Source organism: Bidens hawaiensis, unplaced genomic scaffold (genome assembly GCF_021521415.1).
Source record: "Bidens hawaiensis isolate Kalapana, Puna unplaced genomic scaffold, B.hawaiensis_p1.1 tig00033838_1, whole genome shotgun sequence".
NCBI lineage: Eukaryota > Viridiplantae > Streptophyta > Magnoliopsida > Asterales > Asteraceae > Bidens > Bidens hawaiensis.
The window spans coordinates 49,265-72,622 of NW_027495817.1; the positions used below are offsets into that span (position 1 = coordinate 49,265).

The following is a 23,358-nucleotide window of genomic DNA, read 5'->3' on the forward strand; positions in this document are numbered from 1 at the left end:
GATCAAGAAATGAGACCAGCGACACCGACTATGGATAACATGTTAGGCAATTAGTCGATTAACCCATTGGCCACGCATAGAATCGCCACTGTGAATACTGATTAAATTTTAACTTTGTTTTTTACTTTAAATTTTGTTTTATTTAATAAATTCCTTTTTTTTTCTTACAAATCTTGAATTTTTATCAGCAATCTAGATATTGGATTACATCGAAACAGAAGGCAAGCGGGCAACAAGCTGCGCCTCTACCCCTTTTTGAATCGCAAAACCCAATCTTTTAAAAACTATATTTGCTGATCTCGGAGTCATAACATTACTATGCATGACCCGCTGAAGTAGCTCCACTTTGTTTTGCATGTAATTTTCTATTTTCAATGACCTATTTGTGTGCTCCTAAATGACAATTGTTTGAAAGGGAAAACACGTCTAACGTTAGTTGAAAAAGGTTATAAAAAATGACACGTTATCGGACAAGAACATTTGATGGCATATGTTTAGTAAGTATTAGCGGTGGTTGTTTAACTTAAACTTAACATACTTTATGTCATTTTGCACCATGAATCTTCCTTATGTTTTGCGTTTCTCTTTTTGACTTCCTCCATATTCACCACCCTATAAATAATAATAATGCACATTGATTAATAAACATAAACTAACATCAATTAAGTCTCATACAACATGGGACATTGGTGCAACATCTCGCTTGTTCTTGCCTTTATATTCGTTTCAGGTGTTCGATTATCCAAGGCCGAATTAGCGAAGGCAGTACACCTGAGGACTTTGTAAACACCCATAACTGCATGAGAAGAGTATTAAACCTGCCTCCTTTGACATGGGATGACAAAATTGCACAAGTAGCACAAGCCTATGCCGATAAGCGAAAGGATTGTCAATTGATACACTCGGAAGGGTCGGGCTATGGTGAGAATTTGGGAGTAGGACCCAAACTCAACGGTTTGTGGGCCACGCAAATGTGGATCGATGAGAGGCTTGACTATGACTACGCGTCAAATCAGTGCTTAGCCATGTGTGGCCATTACACGCAAGTCGTATGGAAAAAAACTGAACGCATCGGGTGTGGTGTGGCGAAGTGCGAGGATGGTAGTGACTTTAACATGGTTGTATGCAACTATGATCCGCCAGGAAACTACCAAGGCCAGTACCCTTACTAGTTCGATCGATCGGTATCTTGTTCACCTTGCCATGGTATTTATATTAGGACGGAATAATTCTGTCATGTAAGCAACTTTGCAAGCCGTAGTCTAGTAGGCTAATATCCTGTTAGACATGAGTCGGTGCAATGTTCATAAGTTGTAGTGATTGATACTTTTAAGATCTTCCAAGTATGAGAGTAATAAAATGTTACATCAAGATATGTCTATTAACCATGAATTTTTAGTAATATTGTAGCAACTAATAGATGAGTTAATTAAAGAGTATATATCAATTCGAAATGGTCTCCTAGCTTGACTGGGTGCGTGATGGATCCAAGATATTTGTATGGTGGTCGGATATGTTAAATATCGCTATATATTAATTTAGACAGAATTACAAAAATAGTTTTTTAAACTTAGCTGATTTATGATCAAGTAATTTAAAAGGTTTACTTTTAGACAGTATCCTTTACATAGTATGTTTATTTGATTTTCGTCATTTACACTAACGGAGTAACGGTCATCCAAAAAGTCAGTTAAGTCATGACATGTGCCAAACATGTGAGGGCATAAATGTAATTTCATTTTAGTTTTATATATTAACTATGCCCTTACATGTTTGGCACATGCTGTGACTTCACTGACTTTTTGGATGGCCGTTAGTGTAAAGGACGAAAATCAAATAAACATACTATTAAAGAACACTGTCTGAAAGTAAACTTTTTAAAGGACCCGATCCATAAATTAGCTATGTTTAAAGGACAATATTTGTAATTCTGTCATTAGTTTATTTTGTCTAGGTTCGGGTCGGCTCATATAAAAAAATAAACAATAATGTAGTAGCTAATATACCGAATAATCAATCAACCAACTAATATATAATAAGTTTGAGAAGAAGTAATTAACAATGCTACCTTGATGGCTTGATTCGTTTAGGAGGGCTGTAGAAATTAAGAAATTGTTAAAAGTGATGTTCCACCTCAGTTTGCTAACAGATAAAATTAGTCGTGGGCTAAACTTTTAACGTCAACATGGGCTTAAATCCTTAATTCAATTTAACTTATAGGCAATTGAGCCGGCAGCGGACCTACATCTTTGGTGTAGGTGTCGGCTGATTCTGTGAATTTTCTTGTAAATAAATATCTATACTATATATAATATATGAGACATAGGCAAATTAAGACATCTACTTTTTAAGTAATTTACAAGTTATAAAGAATAAGATACACCTTCTATAGCATGTAAGGTAGGGGCAAACTTGTCCATTAAAAAATATATGCATAGAAATAGTTACAACATTACCCCCTCAACTTTACTCAAATTTTTTAAATTTAAGAAATAATTACAAATTTATTCATTTTGATTTTAATTGTAACCAACTTCCCACCAACGATTTTCCAACGGCAGTAACTTTTTCATACGTTAATATATATATATTTTTTTAAATTGCACCATAAAAATGAGCATTTTATTGTCTTTAATTTGAGTATAGTATTGCTATAGTTTTTTTTTTCAATTAAAAAAATTAACACGTTGCGTATGGATGTTCACAATTCGGTTTTAACGGTTTCCAAGTTAAACTATGAGCCAAACCGTTGATTCGATTTTTTTATCATTGAAAACCGAAACTGAACCATTGAAAATTTAAACTGAATCGTTACTAACGGTTTGGTTTCAAGCATTGAGCTTCAATAATAAGTTTGCAGTCTTGTCCGGTTTTATATGGCCGATTTTCGGTATAAACCGTAAACCAAACTGTTTGCTATGATTTGAACATTCGAAAACCGGCTGACTAAAAGTGATGATTAGTTTAAACGTTTTCAACATTTCAAACGAACATTGAGCATTCATAACTGTTACATGATTACTAGGCTTTTTGTATCCCGCCGGATCGCGCAGGCTTCTTTCTAGTATATGTTAAAATTCTGATCGACTTCTATAAATTTTTAACATCGGCCCCTCCTGAGTTCTGACCAATGTAAAATGATTTCCTAGGTCCGCCATTGAATTAAGCTTAAACCATCTAATTGTTATCGAGTCGAACTCATTCACATGAATGTCATCATAGAAAAGGCTTGTGGGTTAGGACCCACGTGAACTATGGCATCAACCCGTGTTTGTGCTGTTCTTGGTGGCATGTTTTTCACTTTCTTTCACCGAATCGCCACCGATTGATTTGCCTATCTATGAAGATGTCGGGTTCTTGGAGATTTATCAAGGGTCTTTGAGGGTTGCAGCATTTGCTAAAGAATCATTTGATGGTCTTGTTGAAAATATTAAGAAGTGGTCAATTGATCAAAAATCTTATTTTTTCCCAAGTTATAATATTGTTGATTTACAGTTCATTAACTTGACTACTTCTCCTATACAAGAAGAGTTTCAGTTCAATAGACACATTGGGACTGATTACATTCAAGAAGTTAAAGAATTTGAAGAAACCGAAGAAGATTTTGAAGAAATTGATGAAGTTGTGATTGAAGAACCAATTGATGAGCAGATTGAAATGAAACTGAAGATATCATGGAGACAAAATCGAATCTTGATGAAGTTTTTGTGAGTAAAATAGAGCAGATTCAAATTGATATTGATGAAGTTGTGATTGAAGAGCCAATCCATGAGCAGATTCAAAGTGAAATTGAAGAACTTGTGGAGGCAAAATCGAATCTTGATGACGGTTTTGTGAGTAAATCAGAAGCCATAGTTGAAGTTGAATCAGAAATGGTTGAAACTGATCTTGAAGTCGAGTCGAACCAATCGATAGTTACAATCTGTGTGGCTGGTTTTTTCGTGGCGTTGATGGTTGTTTCAACTGTTTTCTACATGAACAAAAAGAAAACAAATGGTTCAAAATCAGCCAAGATTGTTGCTAACAATGACAGTATGCGCGAAGAGTCGGGCTCTTCAGAAAGAAGCAGTAGTAATAATAATAATAATAATAATAATAATAATAATATGCAGAAAGGTTACAAGAAGAACAAAAGAGAGTCATTGGCTTCTTCATCATCAAACTTCTCAACGAGTGATTCGTTTGGAAGCTTCACCACATTCGAAAGAATCGCCATCAAGCATGTGAGTCTTATGTTCATTGATGACTAGACTAATGTTTGTGTTTTATGTTCATATTTTTTAATGCTGGTTGTTTGGTTTTGTAGAAGGATGAGGTGATGCTGACACCGATTCGGAGGTCAAGCCGACTGCTGAAAAACCAAGCCGTTTGTTCGTGATCATCTTTAGTTGTTGCACCGGTCTTTGTGTGCTTGATTAGGTTCCTAACTTGGTTTGTTTAGATTGGTAGACCTAATTGAACTCTGGTTCTAAATGTTTGTTTTCTGCTTGAAATAGGTTTTTAAATCATGGAGTTTAGTTTTTAAATATTGTTTTAAGGATTGATTACTAATGGCTAATTGTTTTTTTAAGAATTGAATTATTGATGAGAAGTGGGGACCAATGTATGTTTGGTATGCTTTGAATGCACCTATTGCCTATTAAAAAATGCTTTAATTTAGTCATTAAGAAGTTCTAAATAATTATGAACATTTTTAATCCATTACAATGACAAATTATTTTGTTATTCATATTCAAGTACTGATGTCACATGTCAATATGTTATGTTATCCCAATTATGTATCAGGTCAAAAATTTAAAGCTTAACTAACAACAATAAGATTGTACAAACAAAACTGTCATTTTAATTCAGTTATTAAAAATTTTAATTAAGTTATTAATAAGATTTATTATGAAACACTACCAGCCTTTCTAATTAAATTTTATACATGGGCTTGGTCATAACACCCACCACCATCTTTAATACTTGCTAATGAGTTGAAAATATTCAAAAAATCAAAACTTTAATCTGACCCAACTGTCAATTTTCTTGAATTCAACCATGGCTTCAATGGCAGCTGAATTTGCACTCATTTCATCCGGTCTAGATTTCAAGAAACGGGTATTTAACGTTCCAATTTCTTCGCCTCTTAAACTCGGTTTTAAGCATAGATTAAACTGCCAAGTGACCAAATCTTTATTACAAGAAGAGTTAAGGTTTGATGTGGTGAAGGAGATTGAATTAAGGGAAAACGGGTTCTTGGGCATGAGGAAGACTAAGCTGGTGTGCACCGTGGGGCCTGCGTGCTGTTCGGGTGATGAACTGGAGAAACTTGCTTTGGGAGGGATGAATGTAGCCAGGCTTAATATGTATCATAACACCATTGAATGGCATCAAGATGTTATTAGAAAGATCAAGAATTTGAATCAAGAAAATGGGTTTTGTGTTTCTGTGATGATTGATACTGAAGGCAGTCAAATTCATGTTCTTGATCATGGTGCTTCTACATCTGTCAAAGCAGAGGTTTTTTTAAGTTTGATCTTGTTATTGTATTTTTTTTCACCAATTTGGCAGAAAGTAGTGTAAAGTTTCAATTTTGACTCATAATTATTTTGACCTTGTTAAAGCATAGGTTTTCTTATAGTTTTGATCAATCTTTTTTAACCAATTTGGAGCAAAATCAGTGTAAAGATACAATTTTGACTCATTTTTTACTGTTAGGAAGGATCACTTTAGATCTTTACAACAACAGAAAAAAAAAATTGATCTTGTTAAAGCAGATGTTTTTTTATTTTAAATAATTTTGATCTTGTTAAAGCAGAGATTTTCTTCCTTTTTTTATGTTTAAATTTTAATCATCTTATTGCATCTTTTTGAACCAATTTGGGGCAAAACAGTAAATAGATTCAGTCTTGAATCATGCTTTACTATTAGGAAGGATCAATTTGGATCTTTGCAATAGGTTTTATTTATTTATTTATTTATTATTATTATTATTATTATTATTATTATTATTTATCTTTGGTAAAGCAGAGGACCTTTAATAATTTTGATTTTGTTAAAGCAGAGGTTTTCTTTAATCTTGTTAAAGCAGAGGTTTTTAATATTTTTTATATTATAATTTTGATCTTGTTATTGTATCTTTTTTAACCAATTTGGGGGATTTATAAAGATTCAATTTTGACTTGTATCTTGCTGTTAGGAAGGATCAGTTTGGATCTTTACAACCGAAAAGTTCGAGGGTTATCGTCCTTTCACCGTTAAGGCAAACTATAAAGCCTTCAACAAAGGTATCAACTGTCAACTGATCTTGGTTTAGTTCGATTTTAGTTATTTGTTTATGACAACTGTAGTTAAGTTTCGTATTATTTTGGTAATTAGGAGTCCAAGAGGGTGATGAGCTAGTAGTTGATGGAGGAATGGCTACTTTTGAAGTTATAGAAAGAATTGGAAACGACTTGCGATGCAAGTGTACAGACCGGGGTTTACTTTTACCTCATGCTAAGTTTAGTTTCTGGAGAAACGGGAAACTTGTCGAAAAAGATCTTGAGCTCCCAACATTCTCTGAAAAGGTCTGAAATTTAGTATCAAATTGTTAAAAAAATGGCTATTTTGGTATTTATGCTATGATGCTAGATTCATGGTTTGTTATTATCAGGATTGGTCTGATATTGAGTTTGGAATCTCTGAAGGTGTTGATTTTATTGCTCTTTCATTTGTGAAAGATGCTGCTGCTGTCAAACATTTAAAGGATTACCTATTAACCAAAAATAAGTAAGTTTTAAAAATTAGATTGTAATATAACATGATTATGCTCTTTATATATTAATGTAGTTAAGACTGACAAAACGAGCTGGTCAGGTCAAGTAACAGGTCAAAACGAGTTTAGACCATAGCAGTTCGTGTCATAATGGGCCATTTTAAAAACATATTAATTTGGTTCACGCAAAAAAAACTTGTGACCATAGTGAGCTCGTGTCAAATCGGGCTGTTTTAAAATAAGTGTTAATTTGGTTTGGGTCAAAAAGAGTTGCGACCATAATGAGTTCGTGTCAAAATGGGCTATTTTAGAAAAAAAATATTAATTTGGTCGGGTCAAAAAGAGTTGTGACCATAATAAGTGCGTGTCAAAGCGGGCTATTTTAAAAAAAATATATTAATTTAGTTCGGGTCAAAAAGAGTTAAAGAGTTGTGACTATAATGAGTTCGTGTCAAAATAGGCTGTTTTAAAAAAGTATTAAGTTGGCTCAGGTCAAAACGAGTTGTGCCAATAATGAGGTCGTGTCAAAACGGGATGTTTGGAACCACTTTAAGTCAGCAAGTTTTTAATGGTTACCCATATTGATCCATTATTTAACTTGAATATGACCCAAATTGACCTGTGCGTAATTTATGTCACCCATATGAACTCGATATCAAAATTCCTTTAGCCAAAAAAGCGGGTCATAATTTTCGGGTGCGAATTTAATGCACAGATCCGTGAAGGTTTTGGCAAAGATCGAGAGTTTAGAATCTCTAAAGAATCTTGAAGAAATCGTGGAAGCATCGGACGGAATCATGGTGGCACGAGGCGATCTTGGAGTTGAGATACCACTAGAACAGGTTCCAACAGTCCAGGAAGACATAATCAACCTATGCAGACAGTTAAACAAGCCGGTAATTATAGCATCTCAGCTTCTTGAGTCAATGATCGAGTATCCCACTCCAACTCGAGCCGAGGTGTGAATTTAGACAATAAATTTATACATTATGCAAAAAGATTCGAAATTGACTTAAAAGATTGAAATAGGTTGCTGATGTTTCTGAGGCGGTTAGACAACGTGCTGACGCATTGATGCTATCGGGTGAGTCAGCGATGGGATTGTATGGACAAAAGGCTATATCTGTTTTAAGAATGGCTAGCGCCCGAATGGAACAATCGGGCCGTGAGGTGAACAGACATAGTTCGCTTCCTCGAATTGGAGAGTCGTTACCGGATCAAATAGCCGAACAGATATGCAATTGTGCTTGCCATATGGGTACTATAACTTTCTTGATTATATATACGTCTTTATCTGCAGTTTTAATAGAGCTGCCAAATTAGACCAGTTTACTTACAACTTTGGGTTGGTTTAAAAGTATAGATTATTATTAAAAGCTAAAACCCTTTTGTCTAAAGTTATCTTAAAAAGAGTAAACTGCGTTTTTCGTCCTTAAAGTTTGTCCAAATATATTGTTTTAGTCAAATAGTTTTAAATTTGTGATTTTCGTCCCTGTGGTTTCATTTTAGATGCAATTAAACCCGATCCCACTAACCCCGTTAAGTCTGGTCGTTAAATCCATCAACGTGCCATTCATGTGAGGGCAGCTTTGTCCTTTTTTTTCCCCAAATACAATCCAGCCCCTCACGTGAGGGACTTGCGAATTAGCACCGAGGTTTATTTGGGGAGAAAAGGGATAAAACTGCCCCTCACGTAAATGGCACACTGATGGATTTAACGACCAGACTTAACGGGGTTAGTGGGGTCGGGTTTAATTGCAAGTAAAATGAAACCACAGGGACGAAAATCGCAAATTTGAAACTACTGGACTAAAACCGCACATTTGGACAAATCATATGGACGGAAACCGCAGTTTACTCTTTTAAAAACTATGCTAGAATTAGGGGCGTCGATTGTGTCAGGATGGTTAGTTTAGTACACAAGTTATTTTAACAATCTTACAATTTTCATGTCACGCCAGAAACTACCGCCCCCACTTAAACCAACCTCTATTTATGTATGCAGCAAACAAGCTTGAAGTGGACGCGATCCTCGTGTACACGATGCACGGACAAATGGCGTCGCTTTTGTCTCGTAACCGGCCAAACCCTCCAATATTTGCGTTTACAAACAAAAGCAGCACACGAATGGCGTTGACTTTGGAATGGGGTGTTGTACCTATCGCCTTTGACTTAACCGATGACATGGATGCTAATGTTTCTAAAACCACTCAGCTAATGAAAGCAAAAGGAATGATGAAACAAGGAGATGTTATTCTAGTTGTTTCCGATGTGATTCCGATGTCCATTTACCAAGCATTACAAGTTGTAGTCGTCAAATGAAGGCCTTTTGTTTCTAGATCAACGATGTTTAAAGTATCTTAATGATGATTAATAAGCTTTCCAATAATGTTCAATTGTTCATCTATCTAACACCAATAAGAGTTGATTTTGAAAAATATATAGCTTCTTGTTTCCTTAGCAATAAAAAACATAAGCCAATATGTTCTGTACTACAAGATTTTGAAACAAATGAGATGAACACAAGATACCTGAATTCTTTGTTAATTAGAAACAAATGCATACTAATAAATTGTTTACATATATATACTAATTGAATCGATGCCATTAACGAAAGGATGACGGTTAAATACCCGCTAACTATGTATTTAACTAGCTAATTAGCAATACTAAATTAACTATGTAACTATTATCACATATACAAATACCTATGATATAATAGTCTAAATTATTATATATCAAACAATTTCATCCTCAAGCATGTTGGGTTTGTGGAGGCTTGGTTTGGTTTGGGCGCGGTTTACTTAAGACTAATGTATTGGGTTTAATGAAGATAGAAAACATTGGAGGTTTTGGGCCGGCCCTATATCTCTTTATTAGGGCCTGTTTTAGTTTCTTGTTGATTAAGCTTGTAACCCTAATGTATCTCTATATATACTTATCTTGTACTTGTAATATCTCACGTGTGAGCCAGTAGCAATAATAAAATACCCTGGTTGCATCCCGTGGACGTAGGTCAGTCTAGACCTAACCACGTAAATCTCACGTGTTCATCTTTGTTTACTTTTCTTTTGCAGTATTATTCGTGATTGTGTGTGTCCTAGATCCTAACAAAGCATACCATAATCATTCTAGCGGGTAAACAGTTTATGTTTTCTCCATTATTTCAGTTCAAAGCTTTTATTAACCGATCATAATAGATATATGAATAATAACAAAAACAAGCAGCGAAGAATCAAACTGTTATTGCATACATTTAGCATTAGCTAAATGTTTGTTTACAATTTCAGAAGGAAAGTAAGGATAAGTTTGCAGCAGCCAAGACTAGTTTTCATAAGTCTAGGACACTGATCGAAAGAGCTCGAAACTGGAAACAGAGAAATAAAGGCCTCGAATACATCCAGCTAGAGCAAGAAGTGCTACAATCAAGCATATGAAGGCCAGAAGCCTTAGCCAAATCCATGTGAAGGAACCCGTTTGAATCTTTGCCCGTGAAATATACATTTCAATTGGGAAATAAATCGTCAAGGGCCAGTATGTTGCCGAACCAATAAGTCCTATAAAATTGTTAAAGAATGGAAACATCATGGCGACTGTTGCCGCTAGAATAACATAAGTCGTCCTCCATGTCAACCGCAATAGATTGATACTATATTTTCCGATGATATATTCTTTCTCTATGAATTTGCATCCTGGCCACTTTTCCCGACAACAGCTCTCCACAAATGCAAAAAACGGTTGGATAACTACCTAAAAATGTTACGAAAGTTTAAGCATTCTGAAAGCTAATCGAGATTAATAATAATCGATTAATGTACTGTACTATAATTAATGTACCTGGAATGATCCAAGAAGATGAATAACCACACAAATGTTACCAATGTCAACTAACCAAAATGGCTCATAGAAACCGAACCCTGTCAAGTAATTCCCAGATGAATCATTTCCGAATGCTAAGTATCCGAGCACTCCACATAGCATGTATATCAAGGAGGATCCTCCAATTCCTATTGTGCAAGACTTTTTCATTACTTTGTTTTCTGGAGGACTTGGTTTCAATGTGTCCTACATATTCATAAACATAGCCATTAGTAGATGCGATAGAGGCCAATCTCCTGCTACACCCGTAAAGTGGGTTAGGCTCCAAGAACAAGAGAGAAGAAGAGAAACCAAAGTTGAAACACTATTCTGATTATTTTTCTTAAACAACGATTACGATATATAGGAAAACCAAGACATGAAAAAAGGAAAAGATAAACAATAAGGAAACACATATACTTACATACATATACAAATACATATGCATATTACCTGTATTTCAATGAGGACAAGACTGAAAGCATAAGCAAAAGCGATATCTCCAACGGCAGAGAAAGCAATCCACATTTTCTCCTTGCTAGTCAAGTCTGGTCCGACTGCTTTACCTGTTAGACTTGTTTCCGCGGATGTACCTCCTTTTACCATACAACCAAAAAAAATATATATATTATAGACTTCTAGCAACAATCATTCAAATCTAGCAAGAAATTAACAGTTCCATCTCACCTACAACTTTTGCAACTGATAGAGCAAAGCCAATGCCAGCATAAGCGAAAGACATGATGGTCGCAACAATGGAAACGAGGGCGAGCTTGTGGAAGTTTGGGATTTGGCTCAAAACAATCTCTATACACGCGAAGATCAAGACATATGTATTGTTCAACGTGTGACAACCAATGTTGTGCCCGTGCTTATGAAAACAGTTTGACCTTTTAACCGCCCTGGTTAACCATAAGATATATATAGCATATAAAATAATTAGGTAGCTAATTACTAAAGGCAATCAAACTATAAGTTTTGACTATTTGGTTATTGCTTACGCCATACTGATGGCTGAAGTGATGATGTACCCCATGCTCACACCAACTTGCATAGTATACTGAGCTAGTGCACACAATTTGTATTTAAACCCTCCTGTTGCCACAATATATATGATCAAAGATCTTTTAGCAAATTATGTATGAAAATTTCACCGCTAGGTTATTGACTTCTTAGGGCATGTGTAGTGGTCAAACGCTCCTTGCCAACTAAGTCTAAAAACGTCCCTCACGCCATTACGGGTGGCCATTTTTGAGGCGCGAAAGGGTGCCCAATTAAGTTGGGCAACGGACGTGGGGCGGGGTTGAAGTGTTTGTTTATTAATTAATTTCTTAAACCAATCACAAGATTACACGTACACCACACGCTTTTCTTTTTGATTTTTTTTCTTTATGATTTTCTATATAAAACCTAGTGGTTCGGGCGTTTTTCGCAGTTTTGTGAATTCGTTAAGAATGCCGTTACTCTATAACGTTAACTACAAAATCTTGGCTATTAAATACAATTGAACAATGTTAACTAAATATATTTGAATTTCTTGGCAATTAAGTATACTTTACAAATTCTATAAATTAAAGTAAACTATAAATTCTAGAAATTAAAAGTAAATTACAAATTATATATACTAATTAAAATTTAACTTATCATGAGGTAATAGCGAATTCATTCATAAAAAATGTTGCCGCTAATGAACCGGTAAATTCTTTGTTTTCAATTAAATCAAAAAGATTGTACAAGCAAGGAGTCGAACTCAGGCCAAAACCGAGATGAATTCTCTAAAGTAAACAACAAAGCCAACCATGAAAGGCTTGATTTATTTTTATTTAGATGAAAATAAGTCCTAAATATATATATTAGTTGCAGTCCCATTAAGAGCATTCTCATCCCACCTTCTATCCCTAAACCAAAAATTACACTAAAACTCACTATATTTTCTCTCTCCATTTCAATTAAATAATACTTTTTATACCTTTTATCATTATCTTTTCTCTTTCCTTCACTCACATCCACTTTCAAAATATATTAAAAAATTATAGGGGGTGAACAGTAACTTTTCAAATATACAGAAAAATCACTACTATCTCTAAAATATAAAAACTTTCACTCACAACACCCTAAATCACTCACTAAATTATAAAAACACCCATCACATAAAAAGAGGGGTGGGATGAGAATGCTCGAATGTATCAGTCCATAATGATTCAATTAATGATTCAACTTAACAATGAGAGCAGTTAATACGAGCAATTATTAATGTTTAATTGATAGCTTATTTCAAATAAAAATTAAACAAAAAATTAAAAACTATACTAAAATACAAATTATACACACACATATATGGATGTATATACACGCAAATTTATATTTATATTATTTATGACGTCATTCGGGTCAATGTTCAGTCCAACTGTGACCCGGTAAGGCGTCCGGGTTGATGGCCGGGCCGTGTTTGAAAACATTGCGTAAATCTTATTAAAAATCTTACCAAGATTAACTTTGACGGCTTGCATGTAATTATAGTTTCGGTTGCCACTAACAGGGTCAGGAGACCTGTAGCAATCCGTAAGCAAGAGGCAAGCGTACCAAGTGATGAATGCAAACGATGCGAGTATAAGAACTCCAATGATCCAGCCTAACTGAGCCAAGCACCAAGCTAGGGACAAAACACCAGATCCTATCACCACAGTCATGATATGTGCACTTGTGGTAATCAATGTTCCTTCAAACAAAACCACAATTTCATGTAAAAAATCCTTAAAATCACAAGAACTCACATGCATTATAAATTCTGCATTATGTGTACCTGTTCTGATTATGCCATCATCATCAAAGTAGCCATTCATGGCTTCTCCATTTCGAATAGAAACACTCGAATGTTTCGCCATCTTTTTCTTCTCTTGAGACTCAAAATCTTGAGGAATAGGAAGAAGGCACTGCTGATATATAAGAAATTACTGCAGGCTAATTCATGGAATGGTTGAATTTAATATGGCAGTTACTACAATTTTGTGTGTTGTTGTGTTTGTTTTTATATTCATAATGCCACTATTGCTTTTTAGTTTCTGACACATCATTCTTTGGGAAGTGTAATAGAGGCCAGGTTTACTAGTATTTACTCTCTTCTTTCACACTCATGGTTGACTTTTTCATGGACCGTATATTCTATTGCATAAATCTTGCGTCATATTGTATATATGTGATGATGGATATTTTAAGAACTACATGAGTTGAGAAAAGCCAAAGAATTAAAGTCATTCATTTGAAACTAATATTATGTGGACCACTTGTTCTAGAAGTCCTAAAAGGAAAACATTAATTGATTTAAAACTCCTGATAATTTTTAATAAACAATTCATCACAATTACTAATTATAAAAAGCAATACTTTTTAATAGAAAATTGTTGTTTTATTAAAAAAACAATACTTTTATAAAAAAAGAGAGATCTTTATTTAAATTTTAAATTTCAAGATTGTAATGCATATCAAATATGTGTAATATGTATTATGATATAACACATATTAATGTGTATTAAATATATGTGTAATAAATATTATTTTCATGAATTTTAATTTTGTACTTCAAAAATAAAATGCATAATAATAATACAACTATTTCATAAAAAAAATTAAAATCATTATATACATACGTAACTTCATGAGAAATCAAATTGTTTCTCCCGTTCCTTTTATAACAACCGGGCACCGGCGATAAAAAGAATACGTAACCCTAGAGTGATTGTTAATGATATAATTTATGGTAATCAATCCTCAATATTTCTAAACTCAGGTTATGTGGTATACTTTAACGTCCAACATAAGTTAAGATGACATGACACTTTAATTAAATATGTATCAAACCACTTCCCACTAGTGTTTAGTTTGTTAAAAGGCTCATAGATTATGCTTTTCACAGGTTAAAAGAAACAATATGCATTAATTATGTATTAATTACTAATTTATTTGTTATTAATTATGGATTAAACCATTTCCTTTGGATGAGATGGATTGAAAGAGAGAAAAATGAGTGATGTGGTGCTTATATGGAGTTAAGGGGGGTTAGAGTATACCCCATGGCCTCATTATTATGGGCTAAAGAAACCGAATCCCATAAAACCTAAGATATTGTTAGTCGTTTTTGTTGCTACAATGATGATGGAGGCCTATTATGGGACTTCAATATGATTAGACTAGATCAGCTACATGCTAAGAACGAAGCAATATTTAGTTTCACCGTTGAAGGGACCTCTTAAGATCAGCCTCCGACGTGAGAATCACTAGGGGTTCTTTGACTTAAAAAGATTATAGTAATTAGCGTGCGTGAGTGAGAAGTGAATGAGATTATGTTACCTTTGGTTATAGAGTGTGTGTTCACCGTTTATATACCTAAATCAATAGAACCAAACTCGACCCATGCGTTGAAAAGTGTGTGTTCGTTGGTTATAGAGTGAATCAAAAGGGATATCCATTCTATAACTCGAAGACAAAGCGTATGTATACAACCATGAACTGTGACTTTCTAGAAACATAATATTATTATTCTTCCCAACACAATGGCAAAGGGGAGAAAGAAGATATTAATACACTGAGTTGGTTGCAGTATATACCATCATCAAAAGAAATAAATCACAGTATCCATGAAATGCCACACTCAAACTCCAAACAAGAACCCTAAGAACCAATCACTAGTGTCATGACCTCTAACAACATTCCTTCTAACTTGATGTCCGAGGTAAGTAACTATGAATACCGCATAAATTATGTTGATGCATGTAACTATGAGGCAACAACGGAACATAGCATTTCCATAGAATAAACATAACTAAATGTTCGGCTACTATTTTAAATTTATTTCATCATTTAAGTTCTATTTTAGAAAACAGCCTTACACAACTCCAAATGACTTGAAATTTTTACATAAATTTTTATGTTTATATATAAAATTAATATAGAAACTTATTAAATTTATTTATAAAAATAAATTTAAAACCTTTTTACAATTTTTTTTAGATCTAAACCGACTTTTTATAACCAAAACTTAAACATCTCAAAGCCAACACGTACTAAAGTATTAATAACTTAGGATATGAATGATGGAGTTTTAAACCGAATACCGTTAGTATACCGAGATTTGGTCATTAAAACTCGATTTTTCATTATTTCTCAATATTTGTGATTTTTATCCTAAGTTAAAATACACATTTTATTCCGAGACTCATTAGCACACCTTCAGAGTGTAGGATCGTGATCTACTTGCTACAAGCTTAAGCTCGGTTTTCAACCGGCTTTACATCGAAACTGTGAGTTTTTATAGTCCCTCTTTTTGAATGATTTAAAATTGTTTTGGGAGAAACATGGATTATTATTATTAGATTTTAAAAGTTTATCATTTGCATTAATGAACACGAGATAAGTCGTGTGCTTATCGATATGGATGTTTATTTGCAAATCAAGGTCAAGATATATGTATTAATGAACTTAATACGCAAATAAACCGTGTGACGTGCTTGATTTTTATATTGACGACATGATTACTACAGGAGACGTTGAAGAAGAAATGTCAAAATTGAAGAACAATTTGTTTATAAAGTTTGAAATGAAAGACTTGGTAAGACTTAAGTACTTCCTTGGTATATAAGTCCTTAGGTCTAAGCACAACATCTTTATTTGTCAAAAAGAATATATATTCTTGACCTCTTGGTATAAACTGGAATGTAAGTCGGCAGATACATCGATGGAAGCCAACCATGGGCTTCATACCAACCCAGACATAGCATATGTTGTTGGGGTTGTTAGCCAGTTCATGCATCAACCTTAGGTTATTTATAAGGATTTCGTATGGTGGATTATTAGATATCTCAAAGGCACGATGTCCTCTTCTAAACGGACACCTTGACACACAAGTATACATGGATGCTAACTGGGCAAGAGATAGAGTGGATAGGAGATCTACATCAAGCTATTTTACTATGGTTGGTGAAAATCTGGTCACATGGAGAAGCAAGAAACAAATAGTAGTGTCTTTGTCTAGTGTCGCAACAGAGTTTCGGGGGATAGCATGCGGTTTGGGAGTAATTTTATGGCTACAAAAACTTTTGAAAGAAATTGGGTTTCCTCCAACCAAAGCTAAAAGATCATGGTGACAACAAAGCAACAATTCAAATATCAGAAAATCCCGTACAAAACGATAGAACAAAGCATATAGAAGTTGACAGAAACTTTATTAAAGAAAATATAGAGGCAGGAATAATAGAGATCCTATTTGTTCAATCAAAGGACCAACTCACAGACATCTTAACGAAAGAAGTCAACAGGAAAATATTCAAGCCAAGTTGAAACATTAATGGAAATCCCACTATTCAACTTGAGGAGAAGTGTTGAAAACTTGAAATGAAAAGGATTTTGACATAATAATAAACAGGATCAGTTAATATCATTTCCCTTTAAGGGTCAAACCGACAGCTAATGACCAGCTCGTTACAGCCACAATCAATGATTATTTCCTCATTTAAGTCTTGTCTTTCTTGTATAAATTGTAAAGCTCTTTCATTGTAAAAGCATTAAGAGAAATAATAAAAATCAATTCAGTCTGTGTACCGCTCAACAACTATCTAAATATAATTAGGTACTTTAAGCATTAGCTATAGGTTCACAAATACTCCTTTACAATTTCAGAAAGAAACTATGGATATAAGTTTGTAACAGCCAAGACTAGTTTTCATGATTCTAGGACACAGAACGAAAGATCTTGAAACTAGAGAAGGAGACGGCGAGGCCTTGAATTGATCCAGCTGCAGCAAGAAGTGCTACAAGTAAGCATATGAAGGTCAAAAGCTTTAACCAGATCCATGTGAATGAACCCCTTGGAATCTTTGCCCTCGATATATACATCTCTATCAGGAAATATATGGTCAATGGCCAGTATGTTACTGAACCTATAAGTCCCATAAAACTGTTAAAGAACGGAAACATCATGGCGACAAGCGTTGCTAGTATAACGTAACTCGTCCTCCATACTAACCGGAACAGATTGATACTGCATTTTCCAATCATATATTCTCTCTCAATGAATTTGCATCCTGGCCAGTTTTCCCGACTCCAATTCTCCACAAACGCAAAAAACGGTTGGATAATTACCTAAAAATGTAATCAAAGTTTTGAGCAGATATCCAGAAAGCTACTTATATTGACTAGTAGATTAATACACAACATATGTACCTGAAATGCTCCAAGAAGATGAATAACAACACATATGTTACCAATATCGACTAGCCAAAATGGTTCATAGAAACCGAACCCTGTCAAGTAATTCCCAGATGAATCATTCCCGAATGCTAAGTATCCGAGTATCCCACATAGCATGTACAGCAAGGTCGATGCTCCAATTCCTATTGTGCAAGCCTTTTTCATTACTTTGTTTTCTGGAGGACTTTGTTTTAGTGTATCCTGCATGTTCATAAACATCCATTAGCATATACATATCGAACGAAGCTGAGAATTGACAAACTCGTATTTGGACTAACTGAATAGAGGCTAATCAGTTAGAAAATGATGAATAGAAGCTAGTCAGTAGAAAAGATTAATTGCCTGTATTTCAAGAAGGACTAGACTAAAAGAATAAGCAAAAGCAATATCTCCAACCGCGGAGAAAGCATTCCACATTTTCTCCGTGCTAGTCATGTCTGGTCCGACTGCTTTACCTGTTAGATTTGTTTCCGCAGATGTACCTCCTATTATCATCGAACCAAAAAAAAATTATAGACTTCCAGCAACATTGTAACAATTATTCAAATCTTGTATGAAAAAAATTCTCTCACCTACAACTTTTGCAACTGATAGAGCAAAGCCAATGCCAGCATAAGCGAAAGACATGATGGTGGCAACAACTGAAACGAGCGAGAGCTTGTGGAAGTTTGGGATTTGGCTCAAAACGATCTCTATACATGCGAAGATCAATACGTATGAATTGTTCAGCGTGTGACAACCAATGTTGTGTCTGTGTTTATGAAAACAGTTTGATCTTTTAACCGCCCTGGTTAATCATAAGATATAAAAAAATTAGGTAGGCAACTAAAAGCAATCAAACTATAAGTTTTATGGTATTTGGTTTTTGCTTACGCCATACTGATGGCTGAAGTGATGGTGTACCCAATGCTCCCACCAACTTGAATGGCATATTGAGATATTCCACATAATTTGTATTTAAATCCTCCTAAAGCAGCAAAAATAGCCCAACAATTAAGAATGTACTTGCAAGCAAGACAGGTTATTACCTAGGCCATTTTTGTTAACATACTCAACACGCCCATGGCGTTATGCCAAAAAACCCGACTACGCTATATCTCTTTTTGTGGAAGTAGGTTGTTTAGAATGAGACTAGTAACTTAGTTTTATTTTTTTGGTAGTTTTCTGTATTTCTAAGTGAACGGTCTAGAAGTAAACAATGCCCCAGAAAATAATAAGTATTCCTAGTAATGATCAACTTAGTAGTTGGAGTAATTATCTTGAGAAGTTGGTCTAGTGGTAAGAGGCATGTCCTCTCTTAGTAGAGACGCATGCTCGATTCTCACTAAGCCAATTCAAAGGATATCTGGGTGAAGGGACGAATCATGACTTTAATCCCAGGTTCGAACCCACAGGGAGCGAGGGTTTACAGATTCCACCTGGCTCCCGCTCATAGGGGGTACAGTCTCACAGCGGTCGAGAATTCGACCTTGGACATAGCCCCGAAAGAGTAGGTTTACGCGTGAGATCCTTTGCCGTTCAAAAAAAAAAGAAAAGAAAAAAATAGTTGGAGTAATTCAGATTTGTCGGTTTAGTTTATGATTTCAATCTGTTTAGGTTTATCAGGTTGGATTATTTTGTTTATTTAATTGAGTTTGAATTTGGTTAGGATTTGTATACGTTTAGTATAAATAGAGGGATAGTGTATTTGACTTTTGTTATGTCGAGTTTGTGAGTTTAATAAGAAAAGGTGTTTATAGTCGGTTGACTCGACCCAAAATCCCTGTTCTTTACTCGTGTATTTTCAAACTGAGCCAACACAACAAATGCACCAAATTACTTAAAAGTTGTAAATTTTGATCAAAACATTTGAACCAAGTAGTTGTGGTTTGCTAGTTGGCCCTGTTCAACCTTTTAAAACTGTAAGCGATAATAACATAACCAAAAATATACATCTTGACTACCATAAACGTACCGAGATTAACTTTGACAGCTTGCGTATAATTATAGTTTCGGGTACCACCAATAGGATCAGGAGACCTATAGCAATCTGTAAGCAAGAGGCACGTGTACCACGTGATGATCGCAAACACCGCAAGTAAAGGAACTCCAATAATCCAGCCTAACTGAGCCAAACACCACGATAACGACAACACACCCGATCCTATCACCACAGTCATGATATGTGCACTTGTAGTAGTCAATGTTCCTTCAAACAAAACCACAATTTCATACAAAAACCCTAAAAATCACAAGAACTCACGCACATTATAAATTATATATAAATTATAAATTCTGCATTATGCATACCTGTTCTTCTGATTCTACCATCATCATCTAAGTAGCCATTGACATCTCCATTTTCTACAGAAAAAACTGAATGTTTCTGCATCTTTTTCGTTCGGTGAGACTCGAAATCTTGAGGACTATGAAGATGAAGAATTGAAGACAGTGTCATATATAAAGATAATAATGCAGACTAATTCATGAACTGAAATTCTTGAATTCAACACAGCATTTACTCCGGTAAGTCATACTTGGGAAAGTGCAATAGAAGCAAAACTTTACTAGAATACACTCATTTCTATCATGTTGACTTATTCTTGGAACAAATTCATTTCCATTAATCTAGCAAGATTTACGGTAACCGTATTTTTTATAATTAATCTGGTATACATATTTGTCTACATTCGTTTTAAGAAGGAAATACACTTTTTTTAAATGCTTATTTATTTTTATAGGGTAAGGAACCCTTTTCAAATTGAGAATTTTGAAATTATTTTGGGTAAAAAAAACCTTTAAAAAATTATAAAACAAAAAAAAAACCAAAATTTTAAAAAGTAAAAAAATCAAAATTCTTATATTTCATTTTAGATTCATAAAAATAATTAATTAATTCGTATTATACATATACACATGTGTATAATTTTATTTAATCTCTAGTTACGTAATGTACGCATATGTACATGATCATTTATCTTAAATTATGCATATTATACATATATGTATAATTTAGCTAAAATGAGATTTTTTTATGAAACCAGGATGATAAAATAGGAATTCTGGTTTTTTTACATTTTTTATTTTCGTGTTTTTTTTTTTGGATTTTTTATGATCCAAAATGGTTATCATGATTCTCAATTTTCAAAAAGTTCTCTCATAATGCCGACTCTTATTTTATAATCATTTGGCTAAAAAAGCTTTATTTTTCTTTTCCTTAAATAACTAAACATTACTACACGTGAATAAAAAGTGAGAATTAATATTTGCAAATATAAAACAAAAAATGTAACTAACCGAAAAACTAGTTAGAAAGTAAATACCAAATGGTGCCCGTTTGAACAGCTCCATAACTGTCCGATTGCTACGTAAAGATTCAAACACTACGACTAAATTTCCTCTTTTTCTTGACATGATACAACTGTTCTTATTTAAATGCCACACACCATATATAAGACTTTGTTTTATATTTATCCGTCAAGTAGAGGAGATTTTTCTTAATGGTGTCATTAATGTCTGGTATTCGGATGTGTCACTCGACTATAGAATTTTTGGTCCGGGTTGGTTCAGTTCCATGTTGGATGAATGTGCTCTTAGTTAATGTTCAAATAATTTTGGTTATTATAGTTATGTTTAGGATGATTTTTAAAGTGACTTCACCGAATATTTTGGTTTTGAAACAATATGATAATTAATCTTATAAATTTGATAATATACTAGGTTAGAGCCGTGTTCCACATAGGTGAATAATATAATAAAAATAAAAAATTGTTATATGTAAAACGTAAATTCAATTGTTTAATATAATAATTTTTATTTATGACTTTTTCTATTAAGCTTTTGATATAAGTTGAAAACCAAATCTTAATGTTTGATTTATTTAAAATAAAACATTCATACCGATATTATTATATTAAATATTGTGTGTATTAAAATGATTTATAACAAAATGTTGTCACAAATTTAAAAACTAAATTAGCAAATACTAAGGTTTTGTTGTAAAAGAAAATAAATAAAAATATATTATATTTTTAAATTAAGAGAGAAACGATGAACAATCTTAAATGTTTGTGTTAAAAAGATACGGGAAGACAATGTGATATTGTGAATTATGAAAATTTTAACAATTAATTATAATTTTGGTTTTATACTTGGAGAGAAATCACATTTATATTTGTTAAGTGAATAAATCAAACACAATTACTATTTTAGTGGAGTTGATAAAAACACTTGGTTTGAACATGAGGTCATGAGTTTGAAACCCGTATCACACAATAATTTTTTTTCAAAATTTTATAAAGCCTTACGGGTCATGGATTATAATAGGAAAGTAGGTCATGGGTCATAATATAATAGGAAATAGTGACATGGCATTTACTTGGCATTCTATATGGAGTGCCTAGTTAAATGTTATGTGAACAAGGCATTCTATGTGTAGTGCCTAGTTAAATATTATGTGAATAACTTGTGTTGCTTTAATAGTATAGTTAGATAACCCGCAATTCTTTTTTGCTTATAATATAATCCACCATTTTTCAAAATAGAATTATATATTTTTGTCAATTATTATAATATATTAAAAGCTTATGAAGTTTCGATCTTTAGACTTTGCCTCTATGCTTTTCTTTTTTAAACTTCTGCCACCACATTTTTGTTCTATTGACTTGCCATCACACTTTTTGTGACTAGTCCTTAATCTTTACCCTAAACTATAATCTGTTTATAACTATATATTCACATTATGTTCCTAACAAACTAACACTATCGAGTTTAATAAACGAAAGAAAAGAAGGGAAAGATAATTAAGGGGAGAAAAGAAAGGGTGTGACAGTTAAAGATTTAACTAACTAACGTATTTCCGAGTTCGAAGAAAATGGGAAGATTTATATGTTAAAAATCATTTCCTTTCAATTCTCTCTAATTTAAAAGGGTTTGGAATGAAGAATATATATATGCGTAAGTTTTTTCCTTTCATTTCTATTCTTTTTTTATTTATTTATTTCCTTTAAAATACTCAGGAACAATTTTTGTCTTGTTTTTTTTGAAATCCTTTCAAATTATTTCTCTTGGCTCGTTAAATGGAACTCTAAGAACATTGCATAAGAGCTAAGTGAGGAAATGATATACAAAATATAAATCTATTTATATCTATACTCTCTAATAAAAAACTATAAGTTTTGTCATTTGTCACTCTCACGTTAAACCTCACTATTTAACAAATTTATAATAATAAAATAATATTTACCATTCTTAAAATTTATGCTTCAAAATTTGTTAATTTAATATTTACTTCCTATTTATTTTTTCAAATATTTAATATTTATAATATTCTTTTACTTTAAAATTATTTTAAAGACTGTCGTACAACGATGGTGCATTAATAGTGTTTTAATAGGTTTATTATTTCTTGTATATCAATTATTTATTAAATATTATATTTTTAAAAACTACCCGTATAATAAACGGGTCTCAAACTAGTTACATATAAACTAAAAATTTTAACGTTCACTTTATGTTCTTTGTTTAGTGATCGGTATTGA

General features: G+C 33.4%; 3 protein-coding genes and 1 pseudogene across 3 annotated transcripts; 2 read left to right on the forward strand and 2 right to left on the reverse strand.

Moving 5' to 3' along the window:
• The first annotated feature begins 678 nt into the window (after positions 1-678).
• On the forward strand, positions 679-1,172 carry LOC143585405 (pathogenesis-related protein PR-1 type-like; annotated as a pseudogene).
• A 3,812-nt stretch (positions 1,173-4,984) lies between these two features.
• On the forward strand, positions 4,985-9,076 carry LOC143585406 (pyruvate kinase isozyme A, chloroplastic-like). Its single transcript, XM_077067201.1, has 7 exons — positions 4,985-5,502; positions 6,182-6,269; positions 6,361-6,551; positions 6,638-6,753; positions 7,455-7,698; positions 7,769-7,997; positions 8,745-9,076. Exons 1-7 carry the CDS (start codon positions 5,041-5,043, stop codon positions 9,059-9,061), a joined length of 1,647 nt encoding a protein of 548 aa, XP_076923316.1. The 5' UTR covers positions 4,985-5,040; the 3' UTR covers positions 9,062-9,076.
• Positions 9,077-10,058: 982 nt separating this feature from the next.
• LOC143585407 (amino acid permease 6-like) lies at positions 10,059-13,482 on the reverse strand. Its single transcript, XM_077067202.1, has 7 exons — positions 13,401-13,482; positions 13,083-13,316; positions 11,599-11,692; positions 11,285-11,499; positions 11,051-11,193; positions 10,577-10,804; positions 10,059-10,489 (listed from the first exon to the last, which is right to left on the reverse strand). The coding sequence occupies exons 1-7, from the start codon at positions 13,480-13,482 to the stop codon at positions 10,079-10,081; spliced, it is 1,407 nt and encodes a 468-aa protein (XP_076923317.1). The 3' UTR covers positions 10,059-10,078.
• A 3,838-nt stretch (positions 13,483-17,320) lies between these two features.
• LOC143585408 (amino acid permease 6-like) lies at positions 17,321-20,210 on the reverse strand. The gene is made up of 7 exons (XM_077067203.1): positions 20,129-20,210; positions 19,794-20,027; positions 18,713-18,806; positions 18,412-18,626; positions 18,182-18,324; positions 17,813-18,040; positions 17,321-17,731 (listed from the first exon to the last, which is right to left on the reverse strand). The coding sequence occupies exons 1-7, from the start codon at positions 20,208-20,210 to the stop codon at positions 17,321-17,323; spliced, it is 1,407 nt and encodes a 468-aa protein (XP_076923318.1).
• Between the last annotated feature and the right edge of the window lie 3,148 nt (positions 20,211-23,358).